The sequence below is a fragment of the Symphodus melops genome, assembly GCF_947650265.1.
Source record: "Symphodus melops genome assembly, chromosome: 21".
Taxonomy (NCBI): Eukaryota; Metazoa; Chordata; class Actinopteri; order Labriformes; family Labridae; genus Symphodus; species Symphodus melops.
The window spans coordinates 7,907,617-7,924,478 of record NC_136711.1 but is presented as its reverse complement, the minus strand read 5'-3'; the positions used below and the strand labels follow the sequence as shown (position 1 = coordinate 7,924,478).

Below are 16,862 nucleotides of genomic sequence, written 5' to 3'. Positions count from 1 at the left end.
TCATATCTTCGTAAAAGCTTAGCTAACATAAAGGCGTGTTATAACAAGGTTCGATTTCAAACCAATTTTTAAAACACATATTTAAATGTTTTAATTGGCTTCATAAACAGGGCTTCCACAGCTAAATATCTTGTTTGGTAATTCAAAATCTTTGCTTTTATGAAGACACAAAGGCCTGTTAGCAGGTGCTACTATACCATATACTATAACAGTCACATTATAACATTGTATTGGCTATAATGAGCATGACAATTCCTAGTTTCATCAAGGTTTATCACAAGCTTCTAACACAATACTAACATGTTCTCAACTTCAGAGGTGATACCCATCTTCTCAGCAAAAAGATTGCTAGAGAATTAAGCATTCACAAAGACAAATGTGGAGAATATTCTGTTAACATGTGATTTTCACATTTGTCATCTGTTTTTGTTTTAGACAGGAAATATCTGTCTAACTAGCAAAAGTGCTTTGTTTGCTAGCTTCATGCTAACTTTGTTGTTTTGCCCTTTTCGGTCATATTGCTGTGGTTTTTGTCTTGTAGTTATGCTGTGTGATGTTTAGTAAGTCATATAAGGAAGACTGTTTTCTGGCTTTTCTTGTGTTACTAGACAGAGAATAGCTTGTTAGAAGGAGTGAGAAGTTATGGATCAATGGATTTAGTTATGATAGCTTTATGACAGTTTGTGAGTATGTTCCTGGACTCAAACACAACAATCAAATTCATGTTAAAGTATGTCGAAAGAAGTGTCTGTTTTAGTTGTGCATCTTCAGGATCCATTGTTCATTGTTTTTTTTAAATTTATTTTTGGTAGACCACTTGATTAAAAGTTTGCAACGTATAAGTATCCTTTAAACTGAACACACAATGCCCATACTACTTTCACAATGATGCTTCACGTCTGACAAAACTATTTTAACAACCAAGGGATCATATGTGGTTAGTGAATGCTGAGTCATTCGCTGGTACTGACTTTGTTCTGTGACGAGGGTGTTGAGGGGACCACTGGGTTGTCATCGCTGTAATCTGGCGGGGGTAGTAGCACCGGCTCCTCTTCTTCCTGCTCTGGCAGACTTGCTACACTCAACCTGCGGACCGGTGTGTCCAGATTGCTTTCAACACACATGAAATAAAGATTAGCATGTACATAGGCTATTGAATAAGTCATGAACTTCCCAGCAGAGTGTAATATTTTCTCACCTATTTGATTTCACTGTCTCAGTATAAGGTCTGCAATAAGATGAGGGAAACCAGCCCCGACTAAAGAGAGAGAAAAACACAACATCAGAAACATCATCAACGTGGCATAAAGAAATTGGAAACTGTCATTTACTGTCAATTGGTACTGCCAAGTCTGAATGCTTTGCGTGGTAATGCAATTGTTTTTATAAAAGAAACGTCAAACGTATGAAAGAACTTCTGTCAAATTCAAAAAGGAGTCCTGTGGAAGAGCAGCAGGGAAACTGACACAGGCTGTTACTATTCTGTTTGCATACAAGAGGCTGTGAGGAGATCTGTTTCTGACTAAAAATAGATGAGCTTCCCTGCTACACACATCACGATTGAATCAGATGCTCATATCAAACATGACAGACAGACTGTGTTCACTAAGACTCAGAAGTAGTTGACAAGTCACGACGAGAGGACAGATGGCTTATCACACTGATGCACTGTGGTGGTTGCTGAGAAACAGGGTTTTGTGTAAATAATCACAACTTGTCCTTTTATTAAGAAACAGCCAATGACTGAATTAAAACCGCTTCAATTCAAAAAGCCACTTAATTAAACCAACAGCTAGCAGATAATGTTTGTGTTATCTGTTATGAGTGATTGATGCAGCTAGCAGCTGAAGATGACTCAGAGAAGATTTTGCAGATTAGGGCTGCAGTTACAAACAAAACTTTCCAAATCAATAATTTGAACAAATGCAACACAATCCTAATTGCTGTGAGGTTTTTTTTGTGTAGAAGTATCTTAAGAAAACATTTTTCCCTCTTTGTTGTATGCAGGAGACACAGTCACAGCTGCTGAATGAAGGAGTTTTTTCACTGTAATTGCTTTTTTAGTTTAATTCACATCAGTCACTCACCATCGCGTGGCACAGTGAAGAAAATGTCTTCATGTTGATTGAAATATGAAAACCAGATGTCTCTTGTTTTGTGTGCGTGAGTTCGATAATGTGCACCTGTATTTACTGAATGCATGTTTGTTGTTGATTGGCAGAGCCAGAGAGAGTGTGAAAGAGAGAGAGAGAGAGAGAGAGAGGTTGAACATACCTGACATACCCTCTGTTTCTGCACATGATGAATTAGCACAGTCAAATATTCACAAACACAGAGCTGAAAACTCGTACTGGTAACTGAGTTATGTGGAAAACGTGTGTGTGTGAAAACGAGTGCCACATATTTTTTGGAAGGAAAGTACATTTCCTCTTTGGAAGACATTCATTTGTTTTTTCTTTTTTTTACACTGTAAGAATTCATTCCTTTTTACGGACCTTTTAAACTAATTGGGGAGTATTTAAATGTTTACAGTAGGAGGCATATGTGAGTTAGCCTCAAAATAAACTACAGTGCTACCGTTTGTCTATGCATGGTAATAATGACACTTGTCACCCACTGCTAAAGTGAGGTGCAGCGATGCATTGATTGTCTTTTCATGGGATTTAATGACCAAAGAAAAGTCTCTATTTACCTGACACATCCTTTAACATAGATACTCTTGTGAACTAGTAGCTGAGTTGGGTATGACTCATAACTTACTGCTGTGTCTTTTCCAGCTCTCCGTACAGCCAGCCATCTTTGTCTTCCTGGATGAGCAGCATGATGATGTCGCCGTCGTCGAAGCTGAGGAGTGTGGGATTGTTTCCCGCTGTGTGGGGAAAGATGGTCCTGACTCTGTGCTTCCTGCCCACGTTGAGACCAGACGACTGAGATGTAGACCTGGACAGACTGTCCTCTCCAAGACTGCCCTGGTCTGGACACAGCACACGTTGACAAAAAAAGGACATTAGTTATCACAAAATCAATCACAGCATATAATGAAAGATCATCCATCTAAATGTAAATATTCTCTCTTTTCAAAAACATTTGGCAGAATAAGGCTAGAACTAGCATATCTATGGAGTAAAATAAAGCTTCAGCCATGATACAGTTAACTTAGCTTAGTTTAGATGATAGACTGTTAACAGAGGGGAACGGCTAGCCTTGTTCTTTATGAAAAAACTTGACTTGCAGAGTCTTTTAAAAGCATCATTCATTCATATGTATCCTGTTTCTTTTTAAATATGTACCAAACTGAAATGTAAAAATGACATCGAATGTAAGAGTTGATGCACTAATCCGTGAGCTTTACAGATGCTGGTAGGGAGATTTTGGTAAGCTTGGACAGAGCCATGCTAGCTGTTTTCTGACTGTATGCTTCAATATGTGTATTCAAGAGCAAATACACACTAAATGTGTGTATGTGTAGAAACATTTTCTTTAAAAACCAACACAAAATCTCAGGCAGCCGTACTCCAATTTTGATGACAATACAAAGAATAAAATTACTGATATGTCAAAACCATTTTATGCTTAGCTGTCAACAATCAAAGAATGTATGTTTGTGTTTCAGAGGAGCTGTGTGTACCTGAGTTGTGGTCTGAAGAGGAGGTGAGGAGAGATCTGGGCTCTGGGTTGAACATGTTGGCCAGCGGACTGATTTGTGCCTTCAGTGGTGGTGCAGGTGGAGGAACCATTGACTCCACATTGTTCTGAAAACATAAGCCCCTAATGTGAGTTTGCACTAATTCAATAATTTTGTCGGAATGATCAGGATAACGATGTTATCAAGGGGAGGAATTTCAAACTTTCATGAGCGAAAGCTTATTGCTGACTTCCTACACAGCGATAAATAACCATGGCAAAATAAATCAGTAGATAACAACAAGAGCACAAAGAGGATTTCCTATGGCTGATAGCCAGATAACCAAACACTTCACAGACAGCAGTCTCAATCAGCTACGAGACAAGATTAAAGCCTCCAGGCCAGTCTTGACTAAAAGATTGCTGCTTATTCAGTTCTATGAAAGCTTAATCTAAAACATCTCACAGAGATATGACAGTAAGTGATGAGAAGCAACACAATGTTAAAGATAAGAAAACAAAATGATCTTCATATCATTTTTTAAAGTGTAGCCCCATTACTTAGACGAGCTGGAATTCACCTTGTTGTAGCGTTCGACCAGAGGCGATTGTTCTGGCGTGTTGGACAGCCCCTCTATCATGGTCATCACCGTGTCCGGCACCTTTGTGATGTCGCTGCACTTTTCCTGCCAAATCGGGAGCTTCACTGATAGAGTCTCTTTGGCCTGGAAACGCCAGGAAGAAAAAATAGGGTCAAAGAGATGACACTCTGAAGGATCTGACTAAGCTGCTCTCCTTTAATGCTCACTTTCTCGTAGAAGTTGCTGGTTTGATAGGAGAACATGCAGTGTTTGTCTGCTAGAAAGCAGAAGCGCCTCTTTTCTTCCAGTAAAGCTTCTCTGCAGCCGTCAGCGATAAACTTCTGCATGTCCATCTGTCGTGACGAGATGGTTTCCATATACTGCACACAGGGTCACAGGACAAATAAGACGTTATGGTGCAGGAATAATAACAAATGAGCAAAACAACAAGTGAAAAAATTGAATAGTAGTAAAAGAAAATGTTTGCACGTGAGCAAAAAGAAAAGCTGAAAGCTTTTGTTTTCATCAAGCTAATGAAAAATTACAACAGGACTTAATAAAAAAAAAAGATTGATTAAAAAATATAATAAAAACAGATCACCTTCTTGTGTGGTATACAAAAATACACAACAATGCAATAAAGCTAAAACCAAATATTACAAGTGAAACAATAAATGACATAACAGGGTAAAAAGGTTTGAATAGAGAACAATATCCAAATCCAAATGAAAGAAAGAAAACTAGAAAAACCCATAAAACGTTGATATATTGATTTGAAAAATAATACACTGATGGTAATGTATTAAACAAAACAATAATAATAGAAATATCAATATTAATTCAACATTTTCTTCTTCTTCCTTTCTTTTCTTCTTCTTTTAATCATTTTAGGTGCATTTTAATCAAAAAACAAAAAATAAAAGTTGAATATATTTCTTTTCAATTCATTAGATTTTTTTAATTTGTATTTTGCTTTCAATCAAATATACCCATATATTGTGAGCAGCCAAGCTTTGGAACACACTTAAAAAAAATTTAACTGCACTACTTAATTCACAAACTCTTGTTTTGTACACCCTATAAGACCTTTGCTGAGACGTCGGTATTGTCTCGTAAGGCTGATGAAAGCTGTGGGAAATGCTCGCGCTGATCAGTATTCATACAACAGAAAAATCATTTGGACTAAATATTCTTCTTGCACATTCAGCTCTGCAGTTGCATGCAGTGACACGGGCTGCTCTGCAGAGAACCTGAGGAAAGTAATACTGACCTGAGTGGGAAGCAGTTCTGCCATTCTCTCTCTCTGTCTCTATTCCTGCCCTTATATCTGTCTCTCTCTCCAAGTAAAAGCTTACTCCGACACAATTATTAAGTGGCTGAAACAAGAAGTTTAAATCTGTGGGTCAAATCCACTAACTGACATTATATTGACCTTTGTAATCCATATCTATACTTTTAGCAACTCGTTTCTGTGGGCTTCCTGCTGCCCATTGATTGATTTTATTGCAGCAAGAACCCTTATCAGTTTGCTTAAAGAGACACTTACACTCTGCGAGTGTAATTTCTGTAGGACTCCCTTGAAAAAGAGGTTTTTAACCCCAATGGGACTTTTCCTGGATAAATAAAGGTTAAATAAAAAATACTTGGGAATACTGTAAAAGTCAAGCAAAGTGAATTAACAGCTGATCCTGACATTAACAATATTAAACTTATTTAAAAAGGCTTCTCATCCAAACCCTTCATCTTTTTTTTCTGCCACAAACTCACTCCCCTTGTCGCTCCTCTTTTCCACAGGTTGCCATGGAGACACTAAAGCAGCCTGTCTCCAAGGGCTCTGTAGAAAGACCCTCCTCAACTGTTTGGTCTCATTTTCTTCCTCTCACCCCTCCTCTCTCTCTGCCTGCCAGACACGGAATGAAGGGTCTTCATTTCTACAGCAAACAATCATCCAGGCTTTGAGGGAGATGTGAGAAAGCTGGCAGAAGAAGAAGTTTTCATTGTAGTCAACAGGTGTCAATTTATATCGGATAATGAAAAAGCTGCCTCTAAGAAAGAAGTAAAGGAGTATTCGAGTGCCATTGAAGTGACAAGTTGTACCAATTCAGATGTTATCAGCAGGGATAAAAGAAACTGAGGGTGTTTAACAGCTCTTTCGCCTGCACACACCTCTTGACTTGTCAATAAAGGGTTTAATGATTATCTCAACACAAGCCAAGATTACACACGATCATGGCCGTGTCAAAGTAAAGCCACAAAAACAGTCAAAATATGCCAAGAGACAGGCAGGAGTTATTTGTAATCCCTCTCTCATTAGACAACATTGATATTCAAAACAAATAAATTCGTAAATTCCGGACTATAAGCCGCTACTTTTTTCTCACACTTCGAGCACTGCGGCTTCTACTCCGGTGCGGCTTATTTATGGATTTTTTATGGGGGACAATGAGCTTCTGCCGCAAAAACATTTGACTTCGTCACGTTGGATCTTAATATCAGTCATTTTGCGCTTCATGCACGCACCCTCATGATGGAAAACACACGGAGAAATACATATGATGCAAGTTAAAGGCGATCGACCTGGTTGTCAAAGAAGCTAACAGAGCTGCTGCACGTTAAGATGACACTGACAGCGACAACAGAGACTGAGGAAGTGAGTAATGAAGTCATTCTGAGGCAGTGAATGGATGGACTTTTTCTTGTGAAATATATTACGGTCATCTTTTTCATCAGCCGTGTTACAGACACCGTCGGCTAGGCTTCGTATTGTAACGGTTCATGTTGTAAAGTCAGTAGTTGATAATGTGTTCATAATTCCGATTATGTGGAGAGTCAGTGAATGCACCAGCGAGAACGTGTTGAGTGGCTGTATGAGAGAACGCTGGGGGAGAGAGTTGGATTGTTACGGCAAGTTATGGTTTTGTTCTCTGCTGTAAACGGCGTGGTCACGGCCGACAGTGATCGGGTTATTAAAAGTTATTATTTGAACGCTCTCGTCGTCCTTTAACGTCCGTACGGACGCTACAGTATTTGCGGATGTTACCGGTAGCCTACGTCTGTGTAAATAGCTCTTGTTATAGCGTGGACACCTGCGGCTTATAATCAAGTGCGGCTTATATATGTACAAATACATTTATTTACTTATTTTTAGCCGGTGCGGCTTATATCCAGGTGCGCTCAATAGTACGGAATTTACGGTAGCTGTCTGAGGTGCAAGGACAGCTTGTTAATCAGTTGGAGTCTAACATATATATTTGCATACTAATACCATTGGGCCATTCCCACAGAACCATGTATGTATTATTTTCTATAAGCCAAATTAAAAACCTTCTTTCCCACAACATAATATGCCTGGTTTGGTACTAAAATAAAGTTTGTTTATATCAGCAAAGCTCTCTGAGTCCGTCGTTTACAAAACTCTCAGCCCCGTCTGTAACACATAAAGCTGAGGATTACAGCTGAGCCAAACTTGGAACCCACCGGCTGACAAAGAAATAGCCTCTCATAGAGGCGGTAAACTCTTCTGGCTCTCTGGTGTAGCCACTGGTAAGACATAAATGACTTCCAACTTGTGAAGCTACCGTGTGTTTAGACCAAATGGAAGTCCAAATAAGTTTGTAAAATAAGCAACATCATTTCAATGCCTGTTCATCTGTTTCTAGTGAGTCTCAATTTCACAGTAAACAGTAAGTTAGACAAGAGGATTTACTTTGAATTTTATTTCTAAAAGCTGGTGAACTTGTGATTAAAGGTAGAGTAGATCATTTTCTCCAGAAACATTTCTTAATATGTTGGTTGAAATTGTCTTTAGGTCCTGACAGTAATTAATAACTCGTGCTCTGAAAAAGACACATAAAATCCGTCATCTTTAGCAGTTGTAAACTTTGACCAATGTCGGCACTCGGCCACATTTTATTAAACCAATCAAGCCTCTCTACCCCATGCCTGCATGAACCCACACTCAAAGCATGAGCTGAAATCAGCTTTTGGACCAATGGCGCTTGTGCATGTAAGGGAGCACAGAGGCGAGGTGGGAGGGTGAATACGGAGAATGAAGAGGATGCTACTTTTAAAATCCTGCTACTTTTTGAAAATGACCTACCCTATCTTTAACTTGTATCACTAAAACAAAACAGTGTTCGAAAGGGTTACTGTATTTGTTGAATGGCAGTCAGATAAATCATTTATGATGCATTCCAGAAAGTCAGGAATTCTAAACACTGATAGGCTTGCATGACAGAGCGTCGAGCAGATTGTTACCTCAAATTGAGATTTTGAATCAGATTGTTAGCTGCACTTGCATGCAGATATCCATTTTGAAATTCAAATTTTTACGTGTTTACAACTGCTACAGATGACAGATTTCTTTTTAAGAGCACATGAATTATTAATTACTGTCAGGACCTAAAGACAATTTCAACCAACATACTAAAAAGTGAATCTGGAGAAAATTACCTACCCTAACTTTAAATCTGAACTCTTGCCTACAGATTCTTCATTTGAATGTCAGAACTGTGAATAGAGATTACAGTTTAGCAAAAGTGATCTGAACTTGAATTGGTTAAAAATATTAAATAATGTTGCATATTGGTAAATTAAGTAACTTGTTTAAAAAAAAAAAATCAAACTTGTGAGTGTGATTGTATGGTCATATTAGTGCAAAATTGGAGCACAATGGTCAAAAGCAGGAAAATCCACTTAATGGGAGGCCATCAGTCATCAATGATCTTAAACTTCTTATGGAAAATATTCTAAAAACTTCTGTCAGGCTGTGGACAGCAGGACAGAAACATCAAACATTGTGCAACAAACAGGCTTTTGACAGCAAACTTTTCAACCATTAAATTTGGGGTCACTGAACACCATGCAACAAATACACTCAAGCAAGGCCAATGTCAATATCAACTATAATCACTTCAAAGCCATGTGTGCGTGCTTCTGTTCACTGAGTCGTGATGTTTGCTGTCCGTGTTTGACATACAAAAGATTTTGTTTCTTCAGTTTGTTAAATCTACTCGTAAAACCTGTTTTTTAGAACAGGTTTCAATCAGAGCAAAGAAAGTATTAATCTACATTTACATCCACAGTGTCAATTCAGGAGAAATTCATTTGATTCTGTATTGCAGATATAATCCGGCAAGGACTAAGCATGCACAGTGCACTGTTGAATTCTGGCCATGTGTTCTGAACAAAATCTCAACAGCAAATGGAAAAACTGCATGTCCTAAGAGGATACCAAAACATGATATATCAAAATTTGGAAACACTGGAAATAAAAATAGCCTCTGACTTTATAAGGACAAGCAATAAGGTTTTATTTTCTAAGGATAACAACTAAGGAAAGAACTCTTTAAAGATGAATCCCAGTCAGTATCCAATGCAACCTGAATCCCAGCACGATCTCAAAGTCTGTTAGCCTTTATCAATGTGATCATGCATGAAAAGATTTGCAAATGTGGGTGTGTACAGCATCAATAAACACACAATCTTCTTTAACAAGTCAAAATACATTGTCTTTAAATCAGAGTTACAGGCATGGTTACATCTCTGATGGTGAAAGTGCATTGCCCAATCAAAAAAATAAGCTTTTTTCAATGGTGCTGAATTGTTATTTTAATCTATAGTACAATTTACAGAAAAAACCAATGCTCCACACCTCTGTCTTTCTCCTCAGCACTGATGTGTAATAATCATAAGATCAATCTTTGCTAAATATCTCCACTCAGTCACGTAAACTGTACACTTGTCATATTCTTTATCATAAGCATCAGAGCATAAAAATGCAACAACAGCACCATGTTTAATGCCTGGAAAAAGGATGTGAGGATAAGTTTAGAGTCTGTTTGGTGCCACTCTCACCTCATTTTCTTTAATCTCATACTTGGACGAGTGCTTTCCCTGGCTTTTCCTCCGGAGCTTCTTCAGGTCCGTCTGTGAGCGCTCCAGGGAGTCCTGCTTTACCTTGTGTTCTGACTGATAGCGCTTGAAGGTAGCCTGTAGATGTTTAAAAAGTGTGCAAAAAAAAAAAGAGATAAGGAGCTGATGATCACAGCAGTTTTTCTTGTCAAAATATTCCTCAGATGCAAAATAGCTAAATGTATTCCTCTGTTTCAAATTCCTATGACTAGATGTTTTGATAAAAAACACCAATAGCTATGTTACTTATTTTCTAAAATAGCCTTTATTGCAAAGTATATAATACTTTGTCCAACCATTGATTTAGAGCAGAGAAAACAAACAACGGTAACATCACATGTGACAATGACAAAAAAAGCAGAGAGCAGGTTATGCCAGCAAACTGTTAGTATTTCTAAATGTGTTTAATTTTGTTGAAACAATTAAAATCAGTAAAAAGAATAAAATAAGCAATTTCACACTAAAATAAACCAGTAGGCATATCTCTGACAAAGGACGTCAGAGGAGTCATATGCTATACTTGGTTAAGCTAACTTAGTGTAGGTTGACATTTATTTTGCGCACTAAGCTAGGTGCAATAACTATGTTAGCTTAAAATAGGCACTGTGGCATTATGTAGTTAAAACAGAGTAATAAGTAAATAAGGGATGAAAAACTCACTAATACTGAAGTCTAGAGGTCTGTGAATCAGCATTGGGAGATAAAATATTTGGTTTGAAAACATCTCTAATTTACAGTAGGCATAGAGAGATATTGTAAGATTCATTATTCTTACATTCATGTATTTAACATCCATCTCTGTCTTCTTCTCGAGCTCGACAACAACCTCTCTGTGGAACCTCTTGAACTGCAGCGAGAAATCACAAACACACACACTGTATTTTATTGCATCACAAATCATCCTGCCTGCACACTGTTCCAAACACAATGTACAGATCAGTCACATGACTCAATGGCAACATTACGATAAGAGAGGAGTGACCTTTGAGGAATGTATCTTAATGGGTTTCTGAGAGGAGGTGATTCCACCCATTTGGATAGCTTATCGGCCTGTTAGGGTTAAAGATTAACAACTTTCCCCTCTCGCAGATACATTTCAATCAGTCAAGGGGAGCCAGAGGGAAAATAAGAAATTGTAGGATGTCACAAACAGTCAAATAGTCACTCTCATTTAAAAAAACATGTTCATGTCTGAAGTTTGTGTTAAATCAAACTGACTGTTGTTTAAACCACACTTCACTTCAGGTAACTTCTAGTTCCTAGCAGGTATCTGAAGCATCTCACCCTGAGGCAGCAGGGTCAGGAGTTACTATGTGGCTTTTTCTCTTTCGTCAAACTTTCTTTCACCTTTCGTTACAACACTTAAAGTTTTTTTAAATGAAAAGAATGAGCTTAAAAGGTTGCAAAGGTGGCCAGAAAAGACAATGCAACACATTAAAAATCTGTCCTGTCTTTCTGAAAGTGAAGATGGTCAATGTAGGGGACTTCAAGGAATGAACATTTTTCAACTGTCTGAAATGCAAAACAACACATTTTTTTCAGACATTATTGTATAGATATAAATATGTATATAGAGTTTCTCTTGCCATAACAGACATAAGTCCTGAATGGGCTCTGGGTTTATCTATGCTTAAGAGAGGGAGTCCATTTCATCATAAAAGGCAATATTTCAAAATACCTGTAGCTTGTAAATGAGATTGCAAAACAATGTTTTAGGTTTCTACAGTCAATGTTTTTAGTCCCCTTGGGTGTATTTAACAGCATTGTCAGGCTTATGATGTCAACACAGTATGGTAATCCCTCTAAATAATAATAGATTTCTATATTATATTGAATGGTATCAAAAACGTGAATCAATTTCATTACTTATGATATTGGTAAATATGACATGACACTTTGTGGCGTGTGTTCTATTGACAATTTACTGCACTGCAGCTGTGTGTACTGCTGTTTGTTTTAATGGGGCTGATGATAGAAGTAAAATTACAAAGGGTATATTAACCGCATCTATCAAGGTTTTGTTTCATTCATTCATAATCAATGTATAGTTCCAACACAATAACACACAACATGACATATTTTCTCATAATACTGTGAAACACTGTCGATTAGCAAACAGGAGTAGGATGAAGATCATTACCATTTTTCAAATTAAATAATAATAGTTGAGCAGCAGAAATGATTATTGAGAAAATTCCATAATTTAACTCCATTGACTGAAATACACGTGTTTTAATGCTAATAAACTTTTAAAATCGACGAAATATTTAAATTTCAACACTTAAGCGGATAAACATTTTGTTAGCATGTTCTCCAACATTCACTTTGTTTATAAGTCTGAGCCCTTTTCTGCATCACATACAAAGGTTGAGTGTTAGTCGTACACATGTTGCCCCGTACCTCGGTGCAATAACTGAAATATGGAAAAATAAGCAAACAACATACGGCGAGTAGCAGAATCAAAACTGTCCTTTGCTCTGTTGAAAACACCAATACATTTACAAACTTCTCTGCTTATATGGTTTATGTTTGGTTTCCATGTCGGTTTTTCATCAATTATGACTCCCAGAAATTTAGCCTTAGAATCTTCAGATGCTTTCAATGTGAACATTGTTTACAATCACGCTGACGTGTACCTCCTTTTTTCTATTTCCAAAAAACATAAACTTAGTTATATTCCAGTTCAACAATATTTTTTTTTATACACACAACACCTTGACAAATGTTATATATTAAACAATTTTGAGCCCAAATCTGACCCTTGTGGGACTAAATCATTGTTTAACCAGTCATGTGTATTTCCCCTAATTTGGCATTTTGGATAATAACAAATTGTGGTCTATGCTGTCAAATGCATTTTTAAAATCAATAAACACCCCCACCGTACACTATTTGTTTTCTATGGCTGATGTGATCTTTTCTATTAATGCTAAAAATGTACTTCTATTTGTTCTAAATCCATACTGTTTCTCAATATTAGTTAGTTTTTTCTATAAAATCTTCTACGAGCAAAATACTTTTCCAGCACTTTGGAAAACTGAGGCAACAATGACACAGGCCTGTGATTATTAAAACAATGTTCATCACTATTTTTAAAGAGTGGAACTACTTTTGTATGGAGCCAGAACAGTCTCATAATGAATAAATGCACACATAAATAAATGCATGAAAAAAGACTCACAAATGTATTTGGGAGTTCTATATAAATATGACTCGATGTACAAATGTATTTTCAATGCACACACAAATGTGTTTCATTTATAATTACAAAATAAATAACATAAAAATAAGATTTGTAAACACATTTGTGATGATTCACAAATGTACAAATCGAAAATACATTTTTGGAAGTTGTTACTTTTATATACTGCATGAATTGTCAAATGCGCATTTGTCTCGGTGCTTTTAATTTGTAAACCTCCCTGCATTTGTGTGTGGAGTTTTGAGACTCATCTAGCGCCACTCTGATCCACAAATGAGTTTTTTCTAAAAGGGGGTCGTCTGCAGCCAATCCGATGTCTCACTCCTTTATAGCCAATCACAAGTGCCTCCCCGCAAGGTTTTTTTCAACTGACGTCATGACTGTGCGCAACCCTGATTTTCGCTGCCGCTGAGGAGACGGGAAAAACCATAGATATATACATCTATGGGAAAAAACACAGACCCTACCCTAACACTATACGTATATTATTTATATACTATATTTTGTTTTTGTTAAGGAATAATACCAGATTTAAGTGACAAATGCCTTTGTACTGAAAGTGAATGGAGTAATTATGCAGTCAATAATCGTTTATATATTCAATTAATGTTTTACTCTTACTTTTTATAACAATGGAAGAAACCTGAATTTCCCTCGGGATCAATAAAGTATCTATCTATCTATCTATCTATCTATCTATCTATCTATCTATCTATCTATCTATCTATCTATCTATCTATCTATCTATCTATCTATCTATCTATCTATCTATCTAAGAGATCTCATTCTCACATATTTTTCCAAGAAACATTGACTGTAGAATTTTAATCCCTCCGCCTTCCCTTTAGCTTCTTTTGATTTGATTAGTACCTCAAGATTTGATTTTGCAAGATTAGGCAAATGTTTAAAAAAAGAATTAAACTCATTTAGCATCTCATTCTTTATCAAAAAATAGCAAAGTAAGAGAAAAACTAACAAGGCTACTCACGTTTTCTTCAAGTTCTTCATGGACCTTCCTGTGTGCCTCTGCGATCTCCATCAGAACCACACCTTAAAGAAAAAAAGAACAACTGTAAGTATATCAGACGTAAAGAAACGTGTTGAAAGCATGGACTGTTTTCCTCTTTATCCTGCAAAGACTAAAAAAGTAACATGGACCTTTAAGTTGTCAAATATAGATTTCCATTGCTCCAATTAATCATACAAAACACATACAAAAACACCAAAACGGAAAGTGATTAGACTGGTAAAAAAAGAAAAGAGAAACAAAGAGCAGCACATAACATTAAGATACACTCACTCAAACATGCTTTTTTTCTTTTTTTACAATAAGCTAGTTCCTCTTGGTTTAAGTCCAAAGCAAATTTTCCCTCTAAATACATGTCATTGTATTGTATCCTATCGTAACCTATTGTATCGTAATCTATTATATTGTTTCAATCATATTGTTCTATATCATATATTTTCGAGTTGTATCATGTCATTTTGTAATGTTTAACAATCTCTGGAATCATGTCATATACATACTCTAGACTGGAACCAGTTCTCCCTTTGCAAAAAAGTAAATAGGTAGTTTTCTCAAAATGCACAAGTATTGTTTTAATGGAAGAAGGTACCAGAAACCAGAGGCAGATCAAAAAAAAAGTTCTCAAAAAAGCAGCAGCAGGAGGAGATGCAATTTACAAAGAGATCCAAATAACAGTTCAATCCAAATATCCACATGGTCACCTTTTTTTTTTCTTGCATATACCTTTACAGCCCCATATTTTACAAGTGAAACATCTACTTTCAATATTTGAACAGCTGTCAATAAGTAATCTCTTTGAAATGTTCTGGTATTGTGCGGTCAGAAACAGAACAGTCTCCATTCACAGACGCTACAGCATATGACATGACACAATGGGTGTGAGTCAATTCTGTAAACACGAGTGGACAATCATAGCTAAGCACTTTATTGCGCTACCTCTGTCACAATGAGGTGAAATCTAGACTCTAGGTTTACTATAGGACACAGTGTTCTGGTGAAACCTGTCAAAACTGTGTGGCATCACAACGTGTTTTAGGGTCTACCTAACACCCACAGAAGAAAGTCCACCTGGTATAGGGTTCATTAAGAGTCTTTTGGGGGAAAATCTCCAAAAAGTTGTCCATGTCAGCACACTTAAACACCTGACTGCCCTCCTGCACTCAGAGCACACAAACGTAATGACCCGCAGACACAAAGCTGAACTTCTGTGATCTGACAGGCAGCGAGCAGCTACAACAACATTGCCCTCTGAAGGTCACCAGAACGTACTGGTAAATGCTGCCTTTGTGCTTGGACGGGGAGGGGTGGTGGTAGTAGTGGGCCTGGGGAGCTGTTTGTACATCCCCAACAACACACTACACAGGGGTTAGGAGAGGGAGGCTTAGAAATGCAGGGAAGGGGGTTCAAAGAGGCCCTTGTACACCAGCAAGTTTCACCTTTTGGGTTAACAAGGTGTGAAAGTAATTGCTGCCACAAGTTATCACAGCTTGGTATACAAAGGCTGGATAATGAATGAGGAATCTGGGCATTAAAGACTGAAGGGGAGTTAAAGAGCTGCAGAAAGCCTGCAATTTTAAGCCTGTAGACTTTCTCCACAGAAATAGGGAATTCTGAAATGTGAATCAAAAGTAAGTAGTATAGAACAATACATCCCACATTTAGTGTATAATGATCAGAATGGTTTTGTATTAAAACGCCAAGGATTTCATAATATAAGACGAGTCTTAAATATAATTCATGAAAAATGTGACGCTAAGGACACAGCAGTGTTATTCTTAGATGCCAGACAAGCGTTTGATAGAATTGAATGGTCCTATTTATTCAGTCTTTTACCAAGATATGGAATTGATAATAATTTTCTTAGATGGATCAAAATCTTATACAATGCTCCTACAGCTAGTGTCTTAACAAATAACCTTGTCTCAAAGCCAATACCTCTACAAAGATCCACTACACAGGGTTGTCCCTTGTCACCCATGCTGTTTAATACTCGCCATAGAGCCGTTGGCAATGGCAATCAGAACACGAACCAACATAACCGGTGTTACCTTAAGACGAAAAGAACACAAAATATCACTGTACGCTGATGATGTGATTCTATTTTCTTCACAAAGCTACATAGCAGCATTCCCAATTTCATTCGGAGAATTCACCGGTTATACTATCAACAACAATAAATCATCTATATTATTTCTAAGTAATGAAGAAAGACTAAACCCAATCATAAAAACCCCATTCATCAACGCTAAAGATGGTTTTAAATATCTCAGAATAAAAATCACAATCAATTGTAATTTTGATTGGTCGCATAAACATAATAAAAATGAATATTTTCCCCAAATTTTTACATTTATTTCAGTCAATTTCTCTACCTTTGCCTGCCACATTCTTTAATACAATTAATAGCTTTAGTAAAATAATTAATATGCAATAACGCAAAATCTAAGTTGAGACTATACCTTCCTTATGAAAGAGGGGGACAGCGACTTCCAAACCTAAAATGGTATTATTGGGC

The 16,862-nt window shown here is 37.0% G+C and overlaps 1 protein-coding gene across 1 annotated transcript in view; it reads right to left on the bottom strand.

Moving 5' to 3' along the window:
* Positions 1-16,862, bottom strand: part of baiap2l1a (BAR/IMD domain containing adaptor protein 2 like 1a) — a 31,351-nt gene that overhangs the window by 4,787 nt on the left and 9,702 nt on the right. The window contains exons 4-12 of the mRNA XM_079372770.1: positions 14,309-14,370; positions 10,894-10,965; positions 10,062-10,196; positions 4,433-4,585; positions 4,206-4,349; positions 3,629-3,752; positions 2,761-2,974; positions 1,199-1,258; positions 972-1,110 (exon numbers count right to left, since the gene is read on the bottom strand). Coding sequence (XP_079228896.1) covers positions 972-1,110; positions 1,199-1,258; positions 2,761-2,974; positions 3,629-3,752; positions 4,206-4,349; positions 4,433-4,585; positions 10,062-10,196; positions 10,894-10,965; positions 14,309-14,370 — 1,103 coding nt within the window. The remainder of the gene's footprint in view (positions 1-971; positions 1,111-1,198; positions 1,259-2,760; positions 2,975-3,628; positions 3,753-4,205; positions 4,350-4,432; positions 4,586-10,061; positions 10,197-10,893; positions 10,966-14,308; positions 14,371-16,862) is intronic.